At 50.2% G+C, this 24,582-nt stretch overlaps 1 protein-coding gene across 2 annotated transcripts in view; it reads left to right on the forward strand.

Moving 5' to 3' along the window:
* ATP13A2 (ATPase cation transporting 13A2) overlaps positions 1–24,582 on the forward strand; it is a 49,009-nt gene that overhangs the window by 14,879 nt on the left and 9,548 nt on the right. Inside the window, exons 2-19 of one of the 2 annotated variants that reach the window (XM_067567572.1) lie at positions 178–251; positions 2,099–2,266; positions 3,873–3,931; positions 6,081–6,195; positions 6,320–6,399; positions 8,022–8,099; positions 8,634–8,703; positions 9,924–10,058; positions 11,176–11,242; positions 13,698–13,829; positions 14,690–14,857; positions 16,084–16,194; positions 16,298–16,344; positions 17,273–17,461; positions 17,584–17,790; positions 21,856–21,969; positions 23,247–23,403; positions 24,317–24,437. In XM_067567572.1, coding sequence (XP_067423673.1) covers positions 178–251; positions 2,099–2,266; positions 3,873–3,931; positions 6,081–6,195; positions 6,320–6,399; positions 8,022–8,099; positions 8,634–8,703; positions 9,924–10,058; positions 11,176–11,242; positions 13,698–13,829; positions 14,690–14,857; positions 16,084–16,194; positions 16,298–16,344; positions 17,273–17,461; positions 17,584–17,790; positions 21,856–21,969; positions 23,247–23,403; positions 24,317–24,437 — 2,092 coding nt within the window. Of the gene's footprint in view, positions 1–177; positions 252–2,098; positions 2,267–3,872; positions 3,932–6,080; positions 6,196–6,319; positions 6,400–8,021; positions 8,100–8,633; positions 8,704–9,923; positions 10,059–11,175; positions 11,243–13,697; positions 13,830–14,689; positions 14,858–16,083; positions 16,195–16,297; positions 16,345–17,272; positions 17,462–17,583; positions 17,791–21,855; positions 21,970–23,246; positions 23,404–24,316; positions 24,438–24,582 lie in introns of those variants that run through there. The other variant, XM_067567574.1, reaches the window with a different exon arrangement.

Raw genomic sequence — 24,582 nt, forward strand, 5'->3', positions numbered from 1 at the left:
TGACCTATGTGCTTCCCAGGACCGCTCACCTGGCTGGCTGTGGAGGTGCAGATTGAAAGGATGGCTGCTGTCGGGGTCTACCATGCCCCTCAGTGTGCTGGAGCCCATTATGATTCCGAGAAGAATCCATCCATCAACTCATCAAATAACGTGGTGTTCCTCTGTTTCCATTCGCAGGTAGCAGCAGGCTGCTGGGAAACCAGCCTCCCGTCTACGGGACTCTTCAGCAGGGCGCTGGTAAATCCTGCATGGTAGGTACGAGGATTTCGAGCTGGGAAATGCAAGGACATTTTCAGAACCGACCATGAAAATATCTGTCAATGGTTATTTTCAAGGCCAGAAACAAGACAGGGAATATTTGCAAGTGAATGGCCATCAATGACGGTTCTCTATGGGGCTCTTTATAGAGCGGGGCACGAAGCTGTCATAGGCGAGCTGGTTTCAGGCACAGAGAAGTTAATATTTTCCACTGCATTGTAGCATGCAGGGGGTTCAGTAAAGGCCAGCGTGTGATGTTATGACATAGGCATTGTGAAAGGAGATGTCTGAGTGCCTGGCATGCGGTTTGGATACTGTCTCTATCTTGGGCCACTTTACCTGCCCTGCATTGTCCACCCCATCAACGGGATTTATCCCGTCTCTGAGAATTTAGGAGATAGCTGTGATGCCCCGTCGAGTGGCGCAGCGGACACACATGGTCAGCCACGCTGCACCGGTGTCTTAGGTCCTCACCAGTGACCCTTGATCAGCCTGTTAGCGGAGCTGAAAAGGGGCCCCGTCTCAGACTCACTGAAGCCAGAGGCAAGGTCCTCATTCTCTTCAGTGGGTACCGGATCGGCAAATGGTTTCCAAAACTTGATCCTGGAATGTCTATTTCACCTCAGAGCAGCTTGGCTCTAGTTCGCCATGTTTTCAATCCACCAGTGCAGGAGGCTGAGTGAACTGAGGCTTCTATCAGGAGGGGCTGGATGTTTTGCATTCCTTTTTTGGGGAGGACGCTTTGTTTTTAAAGGGATACGATATCCCACTAAAGATGGTGTAAGCGCATCCCTGATCAGCACATGACCCCCTTCCTGGTTTGTCCCATGCTGCTGCTGCTCACACTAGGAAGCAACTCCCCATAAACATCTGCAAAGTTACCTCTTTATCCTCCTCCCAGCCCGTCCTTAAAACTCTCCTCTGCTGTGAGGCCTGTGCAAAACTCTCCAGTTAGGCCGCTGGTGTGCAGAGCTTGTGGCCTGTCGTGCTGACCCGTATTGTCTCATTGCTTCCTTTTGCTCCCCTGTCGGTTGGCCTGTACCCATCTGTTGTCTCTTGTCTTATACTTAAACTGTCAGCCCTTTGGAGGAGGGGCAGTCTGTTTGCTCTGTGTTTGTACAGCGCCTAGCACAGTGGGGTCTTGGTCCATGACTGGAGCTCCTTGGTGCTATGGGGTAAAACAATAATATAATATTTCTGTTGTTAAGTCCACTGGCGTAGTTCTTCTTGTCTCTGTCCAGTGTTCGCTAGTGCAGCGGATCTCTCTCCTATAGGCATATAACAGGAGCGAAAGGTAGGAAGGAAGATCTTGATGATAGAGCTCCATCCCCTCGAGTCTTTAAATCAAGTGTGGATCTCTTTCTAAAAGATCTGCTCTAGATCAGCCGGTTATGGGGCTGATGCAGGAATCACTGGTTGAAGTTCTCTGGCCTGTGTTGTGCTGGCGATCGGACTAGCTGATCAGAATTGGTCCATCTGGCCTTAAAATCAGTGCAAATCCCCCATCGAAGGCGGAATGGGTTGAATTCAGAGTATGGTGGATGTGAATTTTTCCCCGTAAACACTAAGCAACAAGACCCATGGATCAGTGGTGCCCGTTTCAGATTAGGACATTGTGCGGACGTGGCATGGGGGAGGGGGAACCCGTTGGCAGGTCCGTTAAATGACTCTTGGAGTCCGGTGGAGTCTTTAAATTAGACACACCTGGACCGTCAGGTTACGAAGTCTGCTGCTGCCTGGTGCTGCAGCTGCCTCTTGCCCAACGACACCTGAGAGCAGTGAATTGGTCTGAGAAGAGCTGTTTCTGGGTGAACATCTCCTGCCTGTGCCCTCTTCCCAGGGTGTCAGCGGTTACCAAAGCAGAACATGGCGGATAATCCTTTGCTACGTGTTCTCCGTGCTGACGGCAGGCATCCTGTTGATTGTCTTTCGCTGGAAACCAAGCCTCGAGGTCCGAGCAAAGTGCAGGCCGTGTCCTCTTAGGCAAGCCGACTGGATCATAATCACAGTGAGTAAACATAGAGGGGGGAAGGAGGGTTTTGTGGTGAAGACCCTGGACTGGGAATCAGGAGATCCGGGTTGAATTCCTGGCTCTGCCACAGACTTCCCGTGTGACCATGGGCAAGTCACTTAGCAGCTGTGTGCCTCAGTTTCCCATCTGTAATTTGGCATGATAATACTCCCTTTCTCCCACCCTCTGCCTTGCCTAATTTATAAATTCTTCAGGGCAGAAACTCTCCTACAGAGCCTAGTTCAGTTGGGTCCTGGTTTCCGTTGGAGCCGTAGGTGCTATCGTGGTACATGTTATCAGCCCGTTACCAGAGATGGCATGAAGCACAGGAACAGAGCTCCCGTAGCATGAAAATTTAGGGGTAGTCACAGACTTTGATGAGCTCCTTCAAGTCTGGCTTCTAGCCCAGACAGTTCTGTGCTGCAGCTTAGAGACATTTGTCCCCATGGACCTGAATGAAAGTCGGGGGGGGGGGGGGGGAATCGTTCAACACTGGAACGCTTAGCTAGCTAGCTTCTGCAGTGCAGGCCCTGCTCTCCAAGGGGATGACAGGAAAGGGCTCGCTTCTGAGTTAATCCATGCTGTCCCTAAATCACTGGGCGGGTGATTATTAAGAACCATAGGGTGCTTCTTCATTCTTCTCTTCCTTTCCACCCCAAAGCTGAGAGCACCGCTCTCCTCCTTGGAATCCCTGCTGTTTTCTACCCCCCCCCCCCCCCCCACCCAAAGTTTATATGAAACTGAGGTGGAAGGTGGATTGCTTATTTGGACAGTGTGGTCTAATGGTTAAAGCAGAGAGTCAGGACTCCTGGGTTCTAGTCTTGACTCTGCTACTGACTTGTGTTGTCTTGGGCAAGGCACTTAACCTCTCTGTGCTTCAGCTTCTCCATCTATAAATTGCAGTAGGCATGATGCTATCCTGTGCTGAAGCGCTTTGAGAGCTTCACTGAAACTCGTTCTGTTTGGTTCTGTTAACCCAAATGACAGTCACCACCCAGCTGAACTATTCCAGGCTTAAACATTTGAAATCCCAGATACGAAATGACGGAGTAAAATGCTGCTCTGCTTCTCCTGGCGCATGGGGCACAGAGTAGGCAAACCAGCCACATTTCCTTCCGTAGCAGCTGCTTCTTAGGCCATGTCTACACATACCCCAATACAGCTGTGCCACTGCAGCGCGTCTGGTGAAGACACTCTGTGCCAACAGGAGAGAGCCCTCCCGTCAGCATAAAAAAACCCCACCCCTGTGAGCGGCAGAAGCTGTGTCGGTGAGAGAAGCTGTCCCGCTGACGTAGCGCTGTGCACGCTAGCACTTATGTCTGTGTCACTCGGGGCTGGAGTATTCACACCCCGAGCAACATAAGTTATACCGACATAAGTGGTTTTTATCCTCACATCAGGCATGTGAGGCAGGGCAGGGCTATTATCTCTGTTGTACAGGTGGGAAACAGAGGCACAGAGTGGCTAAATGACTTGCCCAAGGTCATACAAGGATTTTGCGGCTGAGCAGGAACTTGAGCCCAGGTCTTTTCATTCCCAAGCAAGCACGCTAAACCCTGGGCCAGCCTTCCTCAAGCCCTTGTTTGAAAACTGTGTGTTCCAGGACCGGTTTGGGCAGTGCTTCGTTACCCAGGTGCAAACCGAGCAGATCAGCGAGGGCAGGTAAGTGGGACTTCTGGATTCTCTCCTTCCCCAGCGTTTGGGTCAACTCGCAAATGATCCCACCGTGACTTTGCCAAGAGAGCAAATGCCCCCTCAGGTACTTGCTGTGTGCTCTGTGATGGAAAGAAACACGATGAAACTGATGTGAACAGAGCTGAACTGCTTGCAGCCAGGAGGCTTTTGTTCCATTTCACACACCCAGTGTGCCGATTGGCATTTGGGGTTTGCACAAAATCACTATCAGTCTGAAACTCAATGAAGCCGACTGAATATACTCTTGACTATTACTTAGATAGCCGTGGAGTCCAAAAGTCACTTGGTGCTTTCCAAACACAGAGGATGACACAGTTTCCCAGCCTGATGATGCCTGATCCCACATCACAAACATCTGGAACAGTTTGGCTTCGATGTGAAATCGAAGGTTGTGATCCTGCAAACAGTGACACACGTGAGTGACTTTAGACGTGAACAGTCTGGTGGAGCCACTTATGCGTGTGAGTGTTTGCAGGATCAGGACATAAACTGACCTCAGGCTCCCTCTGATCTGGTGCCTGGGTTAGATTTTGTAGCAAACAGAGACCGAGGGTTGTTATGGGTCTTTTATATGGCTGGGCGACCTGGGTTCTAGTCCCAGCTCTGACACGCACACTGCGAGTAAGTCACGTAACCTGCTAAGGCTCCATTTCCTCATCCGTGAAAGTGCTCCTAAATCACAGAAATACTTGGGGGCCTGAATCCCATAGGCTGCTCTGAAACCTTCAGCCCGAGCATCCAGCCCAGTTACTCCTGGGTATTGGGAATCTCTCCTGACAGAGGGCACAAATTATTTTCCTCAACTTTTCCAGGTTTGTTTGTACCATTATCAGTAAAGCCCTTGAATGCTCAGAGAGGCGTGTCGCTCCTGTTGGCAGAACGGTTTTGTCACTGTTCACTTAAAACTGAGCCGGAGTGCGTGCGCATGCGGGCAGTGGAATGGACACACGCAGTATTGCTCAGGGAGCATGTTGTTCACGGGTTACTTCCTGTTCAATTGTTTTCTCCTCCCCCGCCCAGGTTGGGTAGGAAGAATTTGAACCAGGAAGGTGGGTTCTCCTCTGCACCTGGCTGAGCTGGTGTAAAGCAAGCATGGTCACTGCAGCTATATTGTGATGGGTCTGTCTGTCTGGTTTTCCTGTGCTGTATTATTCTGCACGGTGAGGCAGTTTGCTTTAGTTTACTACGATATGCTCCTACCTGCCATCCAAGCTGTGGACTGAGACCCCAGCTGCCTGATAATCCTTGTCAATGTTTTTTCTTACTGTGATGAAATAAGCAATTTCCTTGGTACCAAAGTATCCTTCGTCCACACTTACATTTAACTAGGTCTCTATTGGATCCTGCTTGTCTTCAGAGCACGCTGGACTGAGTCATTCCCCAGAGCTTGGATTTGGGTTAGACCTATTTTACAGTAGCTTTTCTGAAACAGAAGAGGAGTGTACCCTGACTAGTTGCTGAGGAGGGAAACTAAATTCTTCATTTGTCAGCATCTTCCATGCTGTCCTTGACTCTCCTGTGCCCCACTTGCCATTAGAAATCGGTTGGGTGCAGCGGTTGTAAAAGCAAGACTTTGAAGAACATTAAAGGGGCACCATCTAGTGAAAAGCCAGTTGGTTCTGAAAAATCGGATTATTATTTATTTGTATTGTCATAGCACCTAGGAGCCCCAGTCATGGACCAGAACCCCATTGTGCAAGGTGCTGTATGAAAGTAGCTTCAGATTTTAGAGCAGCAGCAAACATCCTAGAATGGCGAGCGAGTTCCCACCTATGCAGGAATTGCTGTGGGATGCCCTGTAGACCAGAATAACTGGAAAAGACCATGGCTTTATTACAGATTACAATTGTTCAAGCGTCTATTTTTTGAGTGAAGTCAGAGCCAGATTGACTCTTCAGCCCATGGATTGCATGGAGTGCCTGCATGCATAACTGCTGTCAGAGGCACTGCAAGACGGGCTTGCACGTAGTTGCAATTTGCAAGGCTCTTGGAGTTGGCCAGGTTTCCCCAAGCCCTTGCATCCTGAAGCTCTGTGCTCATAGTAGCACCTAGAGATGGTGCCTTTCGTTCAGGGACGAGGCTTTTTAAATGTTGGCATTGTGCTCTCCTTCCCAAGAAGCCTCGAGCGTCATCCTGGGGCCAGAACCGATGACGGGAGAACCAGCATCGCCGTTGGAGTCTTGGACGAGGACGGCAGCGGAGACACCGTCCGGCTGCACAGGAAGGAGGAGGTAACGTCCTCCCTTCTGCTTCCTGTTGGGTCCTGCGCTGGGGGCCCTCAGAACCTCCCCCCAGAGGGGCTGGGCTGCCCTAGGCGCTGAGGACTCTCCGTTGTGTGTTTCTCCCTACGTTTAGAAAAACGTCCTGCGCTACTATCTCTTTGAAGGGTCGCGCTACGTCTGGATTGAAAGACGGCAGGCGTATTGCAAAGTCAGGTATGGCATCCATCCTCACCGGAGGATGGGCTGGAAGACCTGTTCCCGTCTGTGCTATCCCCAGGGCTGTGTTGTGCACGCGTATCAACGTTTGAATGTTCTTCTTCACTCTTTGAGCCCCAATAACTGAATTCATTGCGCAATAGAAGCACCTGGAGACCCCAGCAGAGATCGGGGTCCGTTGTACTGGTGCTGCAGAGATACTCAGGGCTTGTCTTTCACTACAGAGTCAACTCCGGTGATCACACCAGGTCTGAACGTCAACCTCTTGGAATTACTTAATTTCTTGCTAAACGCTCACACCAGTGCATCATTAAGCTTACTGGAGCAAGCAGCGTTTATAGCTTTTGATTCAGCGATATTTACCTGTTCATCAAGTGATCTGAGAACGTATTTCCTTAAAGACTAACAAATTTCTGCAGGCATAAGCTTTCATGGGCTGCAATCCACTTGTCAGATGCATGAAGTGGAAATCACAGACAGGAGGTGTGTGTGGATATATACATCCAAGGGTAAGAAACATAACAAAGGGGAGAGCAAGTGCTAACAAAGTCAGTTCAGTTAGTGGATGAGGCCTATTCACAACCCTTGATTAGATGATTGGGGATCAACGGTTGTGAATAGGCCTCATCTACTCTAACTGAACTGACTGTTGCAGCCCACGAAAGCTTGTGCCCGCAGAAACGTGTTAGTCTGCAAGGTGCTACAGGCCTCTCGTTGTTTTTGCTGTGTACAGACTAACCCAGCCACCCCTCTGGAAACGTATTATTTCAGTCATCGTACTGTTGAGATCTGCAGATGTTGAAACTCAGTAAGAATCCTGGCACATGTGTGTGTGCTGCATAGGTGTGTAATATAGAAATGGAGGGCTGGAAAGGACCTCGAGCGGCTGTCTCGTCCATCTGCCCCACACTGAGCCAGGACCAAGTATACTTAGACCATCCCTGACAGGGGTTTGTCTGACCTACTCTTTAAAACCTACAGTGATGGGGATTCCACAGCCTCCCTGGGAAGGCTCTTCTAGAGCCTAACTATCCTTAGAGTTAAAAAGTTTTTCCTGACATTGAACCTAAATCTCCCTTGGTGCAGATTAAGCCCATTTCGTCTTGTCCTGCCTTCAGGGGACGTGAAGAGCAATTGATCTCCGTCTTCTCTGTAACAGCCCTGAGCACATTTGAAGACTGTTACCTCAGTCGTCTTTTCCCAAGACTAAACATGCACAGTTTTTTTTTAACCATTCCTCAGAGGTCGGGTTTTCTAAACCTTTGACCAGTTTTGTTGCTTTCCTCTGGACTCTCTCCAGTTTTTCCACATTTTTCCTAAACCGTGTGCACATAATACCGTCGCTCTCGTTGTAGGAGACTAGCAGGTCCAACTATCTTGGCATAACTAGTTGGTATGTGATGACACCAGTTTTGTATTGTTGGGATGGTTCAGAAAGCGAAGGAACAGGTTTACGTGGTGGGCTTTCTCTCTCATACTGAAGGAGATTTGAGAGAATATCCACACGCCCCTGAGTAGCGATCATCTTCACTTCTAGCCACTTACCTTCCCCTGGATCTGACTATTCGTGGCCTGGTGTAAATCCAGATGTCTTTTGTGTGTGTGCATGTATTTTTCAGTGCCTTAGATGAAGGCTGGACCTGTACCGATATCCATCTCTCCCAGTCAGGCCTCAGCCAGCAAGACCACAGCACCAGGTAAGTACACGATGGCTTTGCTAATGACTGGGGGTGCGTGTGGCTGCAGATCAGACTGTTTCAGGGAGTGGCGAAGCTGGTTTGGGAAAGGACGCGTAATAAGCTGGGCTTGTGGTTAACCTTTGAGATGGGGCACACAGTGCAGGAGCCGTGCATATTGCATATTACGATGGCGTATCGTCAGGACTTTGTTGCGCTGGAGGAAGATGGAAAATTCTGTGCTCGCACCCAAAGAACTTATGATTCAATAACCAGCTGGAGGCACTCGTGCGTTTAACCAACAGTCAGACGGAATGGGGGTGGGAGGGCAGGGGTTATGCTAAAAATCCCAAGCTCACTCAAGTGATCTGTGTGCACGGCTGGATGGGGTAGAGACTTCCATAATTGTGGTAGACGACCCTGTGCCCCGCTTTAAATATATACCGTGAGCCGTGGTTGAGAGCTGGGCGATGTGTAGGTCGCGTAATGGCAAAGTTTGAAATTCCAAGTCTTCACCTAAAACCTCTGGCTTTTTTTCTGTTTTTTCCTGCACAGGAGAAAGGTCTATGGACCCAACTTGATTGATGTGCCGGTCAAATCCTACCTCCGGCTGCTGGTGGACGAGGTACAAGGCCACAACATGTAACTTGGCTCTCCGTAGCCTTGCGCAGAAGGGAAAGATCAGTTTTTTCCTACTCAGAGCTGGCAGAAATAGATTGCATGTCAGCCAGGTCTGGACGGACCCGATGGGGCCCTCTGGGAAGCCCCTTGTTAGGGAAAAGCCCTGCTAAATACGTGGTAGGGCAGAAGGACCTAGTGACTAGGGCTCTAGACTAGATGTTTGGCGTACTGGGTTCTATTCCCAGCTCTGCCGGTGACCTTGGACTAGTTACTTCCTCTCTCTGCCTCCTGTGTCTATCTTGTCTAGTTAGAGACCCTGCCCCAAAGAGCTTACAGACTTCCTTACTATGCGTTTGTACAGCACCTGGCACAATGGAGTCCTGATCTCAGTTTGCGCCTCTAGGTACTCCTCTCATGCAGTCCTCTTCCTGTGTCCTTCTGCCACAACCAGAGGTATTTCCAGCATTGGGCACATTGATATGGCCCAGTCTGGAGCCCTGACAGGATCTTCCATGGTCCACGGTTCTCCCAGGAGCCAGCAGACCAAAAGATGTTTCAGGGTTTGTGTTTCACCATCTGCAAATCCTTCCGATGAGCACCTGCCACTACTCTAATGCAGTGCCACCTAATGTGAATTTTCAGAAAAGGCCTTGGAGAAACACCCATCGCTCTCTTGCTCTATCTCCAGTCAGTGGCTGGGCTGGTGTGGTTCGTGTGAAGTGTATTGTGTTTTCTCTCTCCTCGCGCCCCTTGTTGGTTTGTAATACCCAGGTCATGTCTTTGCTGTTCTCTTGGAGGGCTGGAGAAGGGCCCGTCTGAGCTCTGAAGGGGTGGGGCATTGACTTGCCAAGATCAAAGCAGCAGGAAGGAGACCAATGTAGCAGACGCAGTATGGCCAGAAATGATGGGCCTGGGTGAGCTGAGAGAGGCAAGGAAGCCAGCCCACATCAGGCTGCAGGATCTCCTAGCTCGGACGGGCGTGCCCTTCAGGAGTTGTAGGGGATCGATAGAGGTCCACATCCTGAGGAATGCAGTGCTCCCAGCCAGCAGGCAAAGAACTGGAGGCCGAGACGTGCTCTGCCCCCCAGCTTTCCCGGCATTGCCAGTCACGCCCTAATCTCGCTGTCCTTCAACAAGCCACCGCGTGTTGTCTGTGAGTTTCTTTGCACACTGGTTGCGTGAGCAGAAGTGCCCTTAATGGCACCTGCTTTTTCTCTCTTTCAGGTGTTGAATCCCTTCTACATCTTCCAGGTTTTCAGCATCATTCTGTGGGTCTGTGACACTTACTACTACTATGCTGCCTGCATATTCATCATCTCGGCGATATCCATAGGGCTGTCTCTCTACGAGACTAGAAAGGTGCGTGTCCGGCCTCCCTGGGAGGGAAGAGACAAAGGGCTGCGTTCTGCTGCCCGTCAAACAATCTGGGGTGGTTCCGGAGATGCTGAGTTAACAACGGCCAGACTGGGCAGACCCATGGTCCATCCAGCCCAGTGGCCTGTCTGCCGGCAGTGGCCAATGCCAGGTGCTTCAGAGGGAATGGACAGACCAGGCAATTGTCGAGTGATCCATCCCCCGTCGTCCACTCCCAGCTACCGGCAATCAGAGGCAGGGACACCCAGAGCATGAGATTGCGGCCCTGACCACCGGGGCTAAAAACCACTGGGAACAGTGGGCCAATTGTATTTTATATGGGACTAGGAGCTCTAGAGAAGTATCCTTTCATAGTCCCCATCCTTCCTGCAGGCTTGCACTCCGCACGGCTCACTTTACTTGCATTCCTTGTACAGCTGCAAGCATTTGTCCAATAGCCTTTTCCTAGCCAGGTAAGAATGAGTGGGGGTGAGATGGAGCAGGAATTATCAGCACGCAGCCAAATGGAGATCTCACGTTGTCAACCGTAGCACGAGCGCATTTAAAGTGTGACAGCAAATTACACCCCCCGGCTCCAGTGCCTCTGGCACTGCCTAAAATAACCAGCACCAGCAATCCAAGGGTGCTTCTGGGGTTTGTATCCTCCTGTGCGTCGTGAATCTCTGCTCCACACTGTAGGTCCTTGTGCCTTTAGTGTATAACTGTGAAAGCATGTGAGTGGGTGGGAGATGAAGAAGGAAGAGGAGAGACACAGGAACATGACAAAGATGGTACAGAACAGAGCCAGATCTCGGGTGGATTCTCCATCGCGTGAAGTCTGGAAATCAGTCCTGGGGGGCTTTCTGAAAGATTTCGCTCTAGTGCAACCTGCAGTTATGGGCGTGGTGCAGGTGTCACGGGGTGAAATTCTCTGGCCTGTGTGATGGAGGAGGTCAGGCTAGATGGTCCCGTCTGGCCTTAACATCTATGAATCCCTGGGGGATTTGCCCCGCCGTCACGTGGTGCCATTTCCGTTCTAGACTAGTCCCCGTAAAGTGTAAATCAGCATCGGTTAAAGCCCTTCCCGCCCTGCTAGCGGAGAGCTGTGTTTGATTCCTTGCAGCAAAGTGTGACGCTACGGAACATGGTGAAGATGTCGATCAGCGTGAGAGTCCGCCGAGCCACTGGAGGTGAGCAGCAGCACTAGGCTGTAATTCTCCATTGCCGCGTGAAAGGCAGACAGATGCCAGGTGCGTCTGCCCCGTCAGCACAGAGGTAAATTGGCCGGTGTTGGCAGAGCCATGTGGGGGAAGATCACCTTGTGCCTGCTGCTCTGAGTAGCCGGGTCAGGCGAGGCGGCGGGGGTTGGGGGTAGACTGGAGTGGATGCTTTGCCGGTTGCACCAAGGGTATTTTTGCAGTTGTTAATCAACAGAGAGGCTGCTGGCTACACTCTTAGGAGCTGATCCTGCAGATGCTACTGGGCATGCACGCTTGCTACTGTGAGCGTGTCCAGTAGCTTCAGTGGGGGTAGTTGGAGTATTAATTGCCATGCTCATAAAGTGAAATTCACCCTCCGCCCCCCCCCCCCCCATGAGCCTCCCCGTAAGCCTTTCAAACAGGATTCAAGCGGTGCATCTGCCTTGTGCTGGCTGCACAGCTGTGAACTTCACCCCATCAGGCCTTGCGGTAACTCTGCGCTGTTGCGGTAGTGAGATCTGATGTGTAAACTGCTCAGCAAAGTTCAGTGCCATGTGCAAGGACGCTATTGAATTTAAATCAGATACAGATCTAAAAAAAAAAACTTTCTCCCCTGTGATTATGGAGGCAGTGTTGTCTGGTGGCTAGAGCACAGGCCTGGGGATTCCGGAGACCTGGGTTTTATTCCCAGCTCTGCCACGGACCTGCTGGGTTTGTGCCTCAGTTTCCCCAGCTGTAATGTGGGGGTGGTGATACTTTGGGAAGCACTTTGATTATGGCGATTCAGCATTCCGATGAAACTGGCTTTTGGGGTTTAAACTTTTCCTTATGAAGGCCAGGAGCCTGTGAACGTTTAAGTAGACCTCACCCCCTGAGCAGCTCCATTCGTGTGAGTAATGCCAAGCACAGGTCTGCGGGATCCAATGCACATGGAAACTCCCTAGGCAAGGAGAAGGGGAACGCACGAGTTTCCCTTCATTGCCCATAATGAAGTGAGCTGCAGAAAGCAACACAGTATGACTCGTGAAAGGAAAAGCCAATTTTCAAAATGCTTTTTGTTCTAGCAACCGAGGTGCTGTTGTGAAGCACTAGGGATGATGATGATTTATTATCTAGTGCTTTCCCATCACTAGATCTCACAGTGCTTTACAAAGGAGGGCAGGATCATTCTTCCTGTTTTACAGATGGGGAAACTGAGGCACAGGGCAGTGGAGTGACTTGCCCAAGGTCACCCAGCAGGCTAGAGACAAAGCCAGCTATAGAAGCCAGGTCTCCTTAGTCCCAACACAGTGCTCTATCCACTCAGCCGTGCTATATTAAGCTTTGTAAAACTTCTAAAACAACATCTAAATTTGGGATGTAGGCAGGGAGCTGATGTCCCGTTCTAAAAGGAAAAGTGTACCTCCTGTTTAAGAAATGTCGCATCCATGTTCTCTTGTAAACCAGCCCAACTGAGCAGCTTAACCACGCTCCATTAGGCAGAATTTCTGACAACTGCCTTTCGGCTGAGCTCCAGTAAGCCGCCTTATTAGTTACAATTAAATTTTCTCAGTAGATAAAAGGCTGGCTTCTTGTTTTCCTTTTTTAAGCAGCTGTTTGCCTGGAGTCTGGCACCCTGTGATCACAGGATTAAAATGAAAAGGTTAAATATTACATGAGACTTACTTAAAGAACCGATTCCCGCCAGCCCCTGCTGACTCGGCTCTTTGTATCTCATCTGTGAAAGGTTCTCTCTTACGCTGGCAGGGATTTAGGGCTTTGCGGAGTACCCAGTACGGGATATCGCCTCATGCTGTCTGTGTGTGCGCCTGTCAGTGTGATGCTTGATGTTCTATAAAATAACTAAGCAGCCACTCAGAGCACAGATATTAAATGCAGCACAACAAATAATTGTAAGCCTTCAAAGCGGTAATTACTAAACCGCTCCAATTTCAGCCTCGATCCTAGGCAGAGCAAGCCCCGTTCATTCGTTAGTGAAGATTTGGACTTTAATGCATTGGTGATTAAATGGAGGCGTGTCTCAGGGAAAAGTTGGAGGACCGAATCTAGGAGGCCTTCTCCCCAAGTGGCATGCTTTTAGTGATACTGACATGCTTTCCCTCAGTGAGGTGAGGGGAAAAGTACAAGACACACCCGGCCACATGTACCCAAAGTGTATTGCTGCTGCGGAGATATTTGCTCGAGGAGCACATGTGGCCAGTGTTGTCTCTTGGGTCCCAGTCCAAGGCCCTGGGTTCTAATCCCAGCTCTGCCACTGACCTGCTGCATGATCTGGGGGTGTCCTTTCCCTCCTCTGAGCTTCAGGGTCCCCCATCTGTGAAATGGGGCCCGTGCTCTTTAACTCCTCTGTAAAGAGCTGTGAGATCTGCTGGTACCAAGCGCCACGTGCCTGCTTGTTACAGCAGGAGGAGTCTCTGACTGCGCTGTGGCTTGCCTGCCTTTGCAGAGGAGGCAGAGGTGAGCTCTCTGGACCTGGTGCCAGGCGACTGCATCAGTCTCCCCTCTGATGGGTTCGTGGTCCCTTGCGACGCTGCACTGCTCACCGGGGAGTGCATGGTCAACGAGAGCATGCTGACAGGTGAGCAGGGTGGGGAGCCCAGGGGGGCCAAGAGAGAGGCATCCTGCATGCTGGGGAGGGTGTTTGGTGGGGTGGAGAGATCTCCGCTTACCCAGACCGTGACTGTGCCGCTCCGGCCGTTCGCATCGCCCACGCTGCCAGCTGGGGAGAGGAATCGGAGCTCAGATGTCTGGCTGAGCCTGTGTTCCCTGGCGCCGCTCAAATAATAGCAGCAAAGTCGCATCAGGATCGAGGCTAGCCACTCGCGGGTAGCCGGGGGCCGGGTGGGCTTGTCCAGCCCGTGCTGCCATGACTTTGCTGCTGCTGTTGTTGGAGCTAGCTGGACCGAAGCTAGTTCAGGGACATCTACGTGTTCCACAGTCGCACCTCTGAGTGCAGTGTAAACCTCCCCTAAGCCGCTTTTGGGACGAGCGCGTCATTTAGCTCCTGAGTGCCCCTTTCTGGCCATCCAGAGGAACAGCAAGGACTGGCTACGCCAGGAGACTTTCCCTCAGGGCCCTGTGGTGAGGGCACTAACCTGGGACTTGAGAGAGTGGTGTTGGATTCCTTCCTCTGCCACAGGCGCCCCGTGTGACCTGGAGTGAGTCACTTCGGGCCAGAATTGTACAGGCATTGAGGCGCGCACAGGTGCAGGTCGGCACCTCGCTGGATTCTCAAAAGCGCCTTGGTGCCCACCTCCCACTGATTTCAGTGGTTGATTTTCAGTGGGCCCCTGTCTGCATCTTTAGGCATCTGAACATTAATGGGGCAAAATAAAATCTGGCCCTTAGAGAGAACTCAGACCCTGGCTGAACATAAAGGCATTTCTGTATAAATCTGTCTGTCCGTAACTTCGGTCACCAGCTGAGTTTCTCCTGTAGGGGAGAGCGTCCCAGTGATGAAGACACCTTTACCCAGCGGACCCCAAGCCACCAACGCGATCTATTCCCCCGAGGAGCACAGACGACACACGCTGTTCTGTGGGACTCAGGTCCTCCAAGCCAAATCCTACGTGGACAAGGAGGTCCTGGCTGTGGTGACACGCACAGGTAGCTGCATCTGGGAGCAAATGCAGAGCTCCCGGTCCCGAGCGTCCCTCTGGGCTGCAGCATTACCCAGGAGCGACCCAAGTTTCATTGCTGCCTTGGGTGCGCCCCATGGGCTGCTTCCCTTTTATCCTGAGGCTATCTGGAATTCTCCTTCCAGCCACATACACCTGCACTAGCGACTTTGCTCTTGGTTTAGCTCTGGTCCATTGAACAGAACGTTCTTAGTAGCCAAATTAAAGTGTATGGTCTCCTTGGCTAACCTGGCACCATGGCAGAGCAGTCACGATGCGGGTCTGCTGCTGAAATCTCTAACCTTCCTCACCGCCTGGCTGCTAGCTAACCCTTGTTCTCTGTCGTTAGCCTGCTATCCCCAGCGTTCAATGCAGCGTCCGCCCGGGGCCCTTCTGCACACGGTGTGTAATCTGCTCACTGACCCTGCTCTGCCATGGCTCACCGCACCCACCCAGCAGCATTTTCACGACGTGTTTCACTGGCCCACACCTACAGCCCTGGAGACTCAGGTTCCCACCCGTGCTGCGGGGGATTTCCTGCCCCGCAGGGTGAGTTCGGCTGGAGAGCACCGAGCTCTGCTGAAAGCGGGAGGAAAATCTTCCTTCCTTCCTTCCTTTCAGGGCAGGTGGAATTTTTAGGAGTGCAGAGCTGTGCTGTCTAGGAAAATGTGGGCAGCTGACTCACCTCGGCAGCCTGATCTGCTGGTCCTCGGGTTCTCTATACTGTGGTGTAAGGCACACCCAGCCCTGGGAGGTAGAAATACTGACTAGTCTGAACGGATGGGCTCTGACACATGCACGCACATGCTCCACGTGCACAGGTGCTTCGGTGATCCCCTTGGCACGGCAGCAGAACCTTGTTTACAGCCTGTCAGGGATATTACAGCCAGGTTTGTAAGCAGGGTTGAGACATGCTCCGTTTGCACAGTCAGGAGCTGTGAACTGATGAGGGAGGGAAGGAGGGGTGTGTGTGTGTGTGTGTGTGTGTGTGTGTGTGTGTGTGTGTGTGTGTGTACGTACGAACACCCTGTATTAAATTAAGTCTTCCAGCTGTGTTGCAAGTGCCTGTCTGCTCTGAGATGAGTTATGTCAAAGGGAATTGCAGGACTGCATCTTCACTTCGCCCCAAAATCCATGTCTGCTAATGGCCACAATTCACCGCACAAGTTTCCAAGTCAATAAGCATCTTTTTTCCCTGCCTCCTCTCTTCCCCAGGGTTCTGTACAGCCAAAGGGGACCTGATCAGCTCTATCCTCTACCCCAAGCCTGTGAGTTTCAGGTTCTACAAGGATGCGGTGAAGTTCGTCCTCTTCCTTGCAGCCCTGGGTACGTCTGAAAGCGGGCGGCATTACAAGCACCAGTAGACTGGAGCTGAGTGTCTTATTAACTGAGGAATCCCCTTTACAGCCGTCCGTTCTCTCTCTTGCAGCTCTTATTGGCACCATATACAGCCTCATCATTTTGATTAAAAACCAGGTAAGCCGACAGTGATGGGGAAATCTTTCTCCCCTCCCAGCCCTCTTCCTTCTGCTCCCCTCATGCATCCTTTGATTTGGATCCAGGCTTAGACCAGGAATGGTCTAAACAAGTTTGGTATGTTAAAGACGCTGGCACGGACGCACCTCGGCATTGTGCTAACTCCAGTTTTGTCCAATGGCCAGCACTTGCAGACTCCACCTGGGATCTGCTCTGGGTTCCTTCTAGCTCTCTCCTCCCTACTCGTAACAAACATCCTGCAGCTGAAACTTAGCTGATGAGTTGGCTGACACGGAATAAACCTTGGCGTTCAACTCTCCTGGGCTCTGCCGGGATAATGGCAAAGACAGTTTGTCTTTAGTGACTGATGAAGGAAGCAGAGGGTGACTCAAGACAAACTGTCTTTAAATTTAGAGACAGCCCCTCCAAGCAGAGGGGACACCTGCAGAAATGCCTGCGGGCAAATCTGGTACTTGATCGTCTCATTGACCCTGCAGTAAATGCAGAGGCAAATCACGCTCCCAGAAAGGGAGCTGGGGCTTCTGAAAACCTGCATCACATTCCAAGTTTTTATTTCCTCCCTCTGTCTCTCTCTGGGGTTGTCAAAGGCATTGCTGGCTTTTGTGTGCCTGATGGGGAAAGGTCTGGGAAATCCCAGGTGCCCTCAAACCCAGGTGGAGTCTGCCAGCGAAGATCCACTCAGGAAGCCCTTTGCTTTATTAAATACAGCTGTGCAGTGTGCTGTGGGCATTTGTGCCTGATGGGCCATCTGTTCCTGATGGTGCTCACGTGACCTGCGGATCCGAGTGCTGCACTGTGGGTTAATGTCCTACAGAACCTCCACCCGGAAGGCGCCTAATTTAAGATGCGATCTCTCTCTCTCTCTCTCTCTCTCCCCTTCCCATTCCTGGCTGTCGCACGTGGACAGGTTCCTCTCAAGCAAATCATCATCCGTGCGCTGGATCTCATCACGGTCATCGTGCCCCCCGCGCTCCCCGCTGCAATGACCGTGGGCACCATCTACGCCCAGAACAGGCTGAAGAAACACGGCATCTTCTGCATCAGCCCTCCCCGGATTAACCTGTCTGGGAAAATCCACCTGGTGTGCTTTGATAAGGTGAGTCCCCAGGGATGTCCGCCTTGCGCCATGACCTCTGCTTCTGGGGCTGCAGCTGGCTTGATGGACTACCAGCTTGTGGGCTGATCAAGTTATTTCCCCCCCCCCTCCTCCTGCTGCAGACAGGAACCCTCACCGAGGAAGGCCTGGATGTCTGGGGCGTTGTTCCCTTGGAGAATAACTACTTCCTGCCCATCACCCATGAGCCCCGCCGCTTGTCCGATGGCCCCTTGCTGTACTCACTGGCCACCTGCCACAGTGTGTCTCTGCTGCGGGAGCAGCCCATAGGAGACCCTGTGGACCTCAAGATGGTGGAATCCACTGGCTGGGTAAGAAAGAGAGGAGTCAGGGTATGAGCCGAAAGGTTTTGGTCTGATTTGGGGTGCAGGGGGAGGTTGGGAAGCTTCCAGGGGAGTGAGTGTTGGCTTGCATCTTCTGTGGGTGATTTGCAGAAGGGGTGAGATAGTGGCTGGTCTTCTGTATCCCTCTCGGAGCCCTAGGGCCCTCTCCCTACCCCCGTCCCCTTCCACTTTACACCCCACCCGACTGCACTGGCTCTGCATCGCAGCCTTCGTCCTTCTAGCCCAAAGAGACCAGAAGAAGCACCTGGGGGGGGCCCGTTCATGCTACGGAGAGGGCGCCATCCAGGTAGTGACTGAAAGGCATAGCCACTGAGTGACTCTACTTGTGGTTCGATGTGGAGAGTGTTCAAGAGACCAAATAACCACGCTCAGCCAGATCTGTTGTCTAAAGTCCGTCAGTGCAGCACAGGGCAGAAAGAGTTAACAGGCAGAGTTCCTTTCCCGGAAGTGAATTCTCTGAGCTGTGCTCAGTTCACCTTACACAGATGATGGGCTTTCAAATGCCCCCTTAAACTAGCCGTCTTTCGTAGCATGGCTGCTTGTAAGTCGCACGGCGCCGTTCACGTCCCGTGACGTTTAACTAGCCGGCTGGTGCCAGCTTTGTCTTCGGTGCCTCCCTGGACTTTCCCACCTGTCCTTTTGAGTATTGAATTCCAAGCGTTCGAGGGCTTGAAGATACTCCCTAAAGCGTTTGGACGTATCACAGCATTTCCTTGCGCCCCATTGATCCTTTCTTCCAGACATTACATTGAGTACACGGCGCTCATCCATCTAACTCCTGACACTTTCTGTGTTTGCCTATGCCAAGTGCTAAACTATACTTGTCCCAGGGTGTCGTGGGATGTATGCCTTATAAGCACAACACAACTTAACATGATTGCCCAACACACACACACATCTCCTATGAATACCCTTCACATAATACCTATCAATGTGATCTGTGTATATTGTGTGCGTATAATCCATAGGTGTTGGCTAACAGTCCCCTGCTTGGTAACGTAAGCATTCCGTCAGGGCAACACCTTAGCCAAATTAACACAGGAAGCAAAGGTCAGAGCCAGATGTATAGTGTTCTAGCCAACTGCATAAGCAGCAATACATGATTCATAAAACCATAGAAGATGGGTTGGCAGGGACCTCAGGAGGGCAGCTAGTCCCACCCCCTGCTCAAAGTAGAACCAACCCCAACTAAACCATCCCAGCTGCGGCTTTGTCAAACTGCCCCTTAAAAACCTCTACAATGTAGATTCCACCACCTCCCTCGGTGATTAATCCCTCGGTGATTAGTACAATTCAAACAAGTACTCCTTGTAATATAATCAGAACCTAAAGCTTCTGTCCAAGTGTGGGAATTGATCATCGTCAAGGGTAAGGTGATCCAAGGTTTGCTCTGCTTTAAGCATGTCATTGCTCACCTGAACCGTGTGCTCTCTTACCTTTTTGTTTTAATAAACAATTACAATTTAAAATGAGGGGATCCATATGTACAGTCAAATCTGGCACTTGTATTTTGTATTTCATCCTGGTGTGACACTTACTTGGAATTATTTTGAAAAGGGGGGATAGGCATTAGTAGTCTATGACCCGAAGTACTACGCACACGAGGAGTAAAACAGACATTTGGAAAAGTGATACCACAAGTGGAGGTTTCCTGTATATAAATGTCCTGTAACTAGCTACTACACAGAACTGCCTATTCGAAGTACAGGTTACCCTTATTGCTGGCTATCATAGATCTAGTGCCACTTAGCTGCTGCTGTCTCATGCCATGTGACGCTTACTGGCTTTCCTGTCTCATTATACTGGGCCAGGCCTGCACGGCCACACACTGGAGTTGCAATGTCAAAAAAATATTAAGGCAATGCATTTTAGAGAACAAAAGTTAGACAAAAGAATGAAACATTTAATGGGGCTTTGTTACCTTTTTATTTAAAACATGTAATAAGAATTGATAAAAATCCCTATTTGCCCACTTCCTTTTATTAGTTTAATTAACTTCAGGAATTTCACATTACAGAGCTGTTCTTAAGGTAAAAGTATAGGCGTAAGAGAAACCATGTTTCATATATTCGTATCTAGGATTAGAAGCAGAAGCTGTATTTTTGTTGTTTGGCAACCATGTTTTCAAGAAAGTGAGGAGTTTCTTTAGTAGTTGCATTCCTGAAGGGTTAAAACCATTCGTCTTCCTGGCTTTATTTAAAGGTTTCATTTGAAGTATTTTGATGATTTTTGTTGCTGTTTTTTCAGTCCCCCCATCTCTCTGTGCAATGGTGCTTCTGTAATAATTATAACTCTTAAAACAAAGGGGGAGGATAGAGGGGGAAGAAGCAATATAGGAAGAGAGAGAAACCTGAGCCAGTGGAGACCAATTAACTTTGTGAGTGCATTTTAAAATGCAAGCAGCAGCGAGTTTAGCAAACTGAGCTGAGTGAGTAATACAAAAGAAAAATGAAAGGGGCAGGGTTTGGACAGAGAGAGGATGTAAAGGAACGATTTGAGCCATATATAAAAACATTAGTGGCAGAAGTTTGCATGAATAACTCTGGAGAAGTGGAGTTCAGTGGGTTAGAGCAGGGGGGCTTGGAGCCAGGACTTCTGGGTTTTATCCCGGCTCTGGGAGGAGACTGGGCCCTGCGATTGTCCCTGCAAAACCTGAATGTGTTTCCCCAAGTCCCTGTTGCTTGTGTCTGCCCTCCCAAGGGATCACAGGCGTGCTCTGCCGTGCTGCAGTTAACCATTTCTGGGCCAGTCAATCCACGTTGTCAGGATTTTTAACCTGCCTTTGCCAACCTAACGTCTGTCCGTCTTGCTGGCTGTGCCTTACCTGACTGTCTCCTGGCTTCCCTTTATTCCTTGTCAACTAGAAGCAATTACAGCTGCTGCTACCTTCCGTTGATGGTTTTCATTTCCTGTTTTGATCTTGTTCTGGTTTGAACCCTTCTTCTAGTCCTTCGACTTGTTTCCTTCTTTCTCTAACTTTTACTTCACAGAAAGAATCCCAGAGTCATGACCCGCCTGGGTGAACCACCCCCATAATTAGCTACATATTTTCATACAAAAGAGCCGAGAGCTCTTTTATTATGGTTTTCGGCCATCGTTACTGCTGATTCTTGGGCTTTGGCGTTGTGCTGTTTTAGCCTACAGGGCTTTATGCCCAGAAAAGTAGTTTGCTTTTATTAGTTTCTGCTAACCGGTTATTTTAAGGTGCTTTGCCAACGTAGCACGTATCAACTCTCTGTCCCGCCCCACAAGCGGGCTAGTCTGCAGCAAGTGTGCATAGGATCTCTACTCCCCAAAATCCAACCGCTCTGAGATGGCTATCTTGAATCCAAATGGCCCACTGCCCCATGCCAAGATGGCTTGGCAAACAGCTCCTGTCTGGCTTGCCAACTATTGACTGAAGGGTGTAGCCAACTCACTGTCTGCACGTGTGGTTCAATACTCAGAATGTTCAAGAGACCCAATAAATCCGGCTGGGCTTGGTTCTTGTCTAAAGGCAAAGCAATATGGTACAGGAAAGCAAGAGTTAACACATCACCAGTCCTTCCCAGGCAGTGAATTCTCCCAGGGCTGCAGTTGCTTCTTGCTGCTTCAGCTCTAAAGCACATCTGTGTGCAGCTTCCTCAGTTTCCCTGGCCTTAGCTGCTGCTTTAAGCTAAGGGTATGTCTACACAGCATTTTGGAGCAAGCCAGGGTTGACAGACTTGGGCCGGAGGGGCTTGGCGCCAGTGCTTGAAAAGTAGTGGTAGAGACATCGCTTTGAAATTGCAGTTTGGTCTGGGAAGCCCACCCCCTACCCAAGGCTTCAAACACTAGTGCAGGTCCCCAGTCCGTTGATTCCCGTCGCTCCAAAATGCTGTGTAGACGTGTCCGAAGAGGCCACGTCTGAAATGCAAATAGCCGCCTTTGTTTAAGGAGCCCGTTGGTTTCGTATGGGTTGGTGCTGCACGCTCAGCTGTTGGGTGGGGCATGGACGCTGGGCCTGCAGAGAAGGGGCTGCATCTTCTAAAGTGCCCGACTTGTTGGTTTCAGATCCTGGAGGAGACCGAGGGGGAAGAGGCCGAGCTGCACGCCGTCCAGCTCTTCAGGACAAAGGTGCTCGCGGTGATGAAGCCTCCGCCTATGGAAGAACAGCCCCACGACATGGTGAGCGCCGGGGCTGGGTGGTGTCCTGACGGCACAGTGCTGAAAGTGCCATGGCTGGAGTGGAAGAGAGGGGACGTTCTATACTGCACTTCAGAGGGGAGCAGCCCTGTACCGCTGAGTTTCTCATGCCACGAACAGGGCCCCCCCATGGGGTGAGGAGGGAAGGGTACACTTTACCAGGCTGCAACCCCCATTATCATGAGGAAAACAATTGTCCTGGCTCCTGAGAGTGTAGATATGGGATGAGGGATTGTGGTATGTGTGTGGGACGGGGCCCGTGTTACAGGTTTGTCCTGGGCCCGAAAAAATTATGCTTGGGCCCTGGCCACAAACTCTTAATTAACGGGCTGGCACCTGCTGCCAGGGTGACATGGATTCCTAGGTTCCAGGACCACTGTGATCATCCAGTCTGACCCCTGTTGAGTACGGGCCAGAGAACGTCCCCCAAAACGTCCCAGAGTTCTGCCTCATAGGAAAACATCACTTCTGATTCAAAAATGGCCCGTGATGGAGAATCCACCCTGCCCTTGGGCAAATCGTTCCACTAGCTCACCGCCCTCACTGCTAAAAATCTGCTCCTCGCCCGCAGTCTGTAGCTGACGACCCTCTGCCTCCAGCCCTTCGAGTGCGTCCGACTTTTCAACGCAGTTTTTTTTTTTTCAAAATTTTTCATCAACCTAAAAAAAAAAAAAAACCAAGGCCCAACACCATGTTTTGTTTAAGATCAGCCAAAACCTCTCAGGTCGATTCAGAATGCAATTTTTCCTTTTATTTGTGTCAAGGGGATTGAAACAAAAACACTTCTGGTTTTTTGTTTTTGTTTTTTATTTGGTTTGGCCATTTTCAGGAGTTTCTTCACTCTTCTTTTTTTTTTTTTTTTTTTTTTTTGAATTGGCCAAATGTGAATTTGAAATGCTTTTTCCAAATGAAAAGTTGAAATGAAACATTTTAACTTTAAAAAAAAAAAACAAAAAAAAAAAAACATTTTTCAGTTGAAATTATTTAGTCAAATATCAACCCGAATTCATGAATGGTTTCAGAGCCCCCCAGAATGCACTTTTGATGCCCCTCCGCCCCCCCCCCCCCAAAAAAAAAAAGAAAAAAAAAAAAAACTTATTCAGATGTGCCGATTCCTACCACCCCAGAGGCAAGCAGTGATTCTGGAGGTGGGTATGTGTCAGTTTGTGGCTGGAACCCTGCCACCCACAACTGATGTGCCATATAGTCTTAGTCTCAGCAGTCCCTGGGCATGTCACTGGGTTCCGTTTCCTCCCCAGAAACACACGGTCTCCGTTGGGATTCTCCGTCGGTTCCCGTTCTCCTCCTCCCTGCAGAGGATGAGTGTCCTGGTGAAGCTGCCTGGCGTCGCCCCTTCAGAGGCGTACATGAAGGGGGCTCCAGAAATGGTGGCCAGCCTCTGTAAGAAAGAAACAGGTAAAGGGCAGGGCCTGTCGTTGGCACCCACCTCTCATAGCCAGGGGTGTCTGACCCGACTGCTGGGTTTGCTGTCCGCAGTGGAAACCACCCATTGGCATTCCTTAGTTCTTCACTGATGACCTAGGTAGGAGGCAAATGGTTCAGGTTTCATGAGCAGCGACAACAGTGAAACCTCTGTTTATGGTAGCCTGAGTTTGGAACGCTTTGGTTACTCCATCTACAGCAAACCATGCAAGGGGATCAGCTGTTAGGATTGGGGGGGGCAGGTACTCACTGAACAAGGCTAAGAATCTCTGCCACCCAGATCTCTCTAGATCGTGTGCCTTGATTGCCAGCTACTTCAATAGCTATGAACTTCCTGATCCCTTATCTTGAGAGCAAAAGGGAGGGGCTCAAACCACCATGTGGGCAGTAGATGAAATGAGTTGCTCTTGAATTTCCAGTAGCCCTCAAAGTGCTAGGAGCTCACACACACTAGATCAGGAGTCTGATTTGTCTTTCGTACCCCCAATTTTCACCTTACTTAAAAACGACTTGCTTACAAAAGCAGACACAAAAATATAAAAGTGTCACAGCACACTGTGACTGACGAATTGCTGCCTTTCTCCTTTTTACCATTTAATTATAAAATAAATCAGTTAAAATATAAATACTGTACTTGCATTTCAGTGTATAGTATATAGAGCAGTATGAATTTGTACTGACTGCGCTAATGCTTTTTATGGAGCCTGTTGTAAAATGAGGCAAATATCTAGCTAAGTTGATGGTACCCCCAGGGATATGCGTACCCCTTGCTGAGAACTACTGCACTAGATCAGACGTTGTTCCCAAACTAGTTCTGCCAATAGTCCCTGGTACCTTGGACATAGTTTACAGTTCTGAACTGACACAGCCTTTTTATTTTTTGCAGTCCCTGTGGATTTCTCCCAGTTATTACGACACTACACTACAGATGGTTTCCGGGTCCTGGGGCTCGCCTACAAAACACTAACTACTGTCCGAACCTTTGAGGAAGCTCAGCAGCTGACTAGGTGCGTGAGCCTGCATGAGATTTCCATTCATTCTTACTCTCCTCTTCCCCTTTCATTTCTTGTGTGATCCTTGAGACGCTTCAAATCCCCCTGCGTCAGTTAGAACTGGTGACATTTTTTTGATCAAAATTCTTTTCAGAGAAGA

This window comes from Emydura macquarii, unplaced genomic scaffold (genome assembly GCF_026122565.2).
Source record: "Emydura macquarii macquarii isolate MOO-44397 ecotype Brisbane River unplaced genomic scaffold, CSIRO-AGI_Emac_v2 contig_2768, whole genome shotgun sequence".
NCBI classification, from domain to species: domain Eukaryota; kingdom Metazoa; phylum Chordata; order Testudines; family Chelidae; genus Emydura; species Emydura macquarii.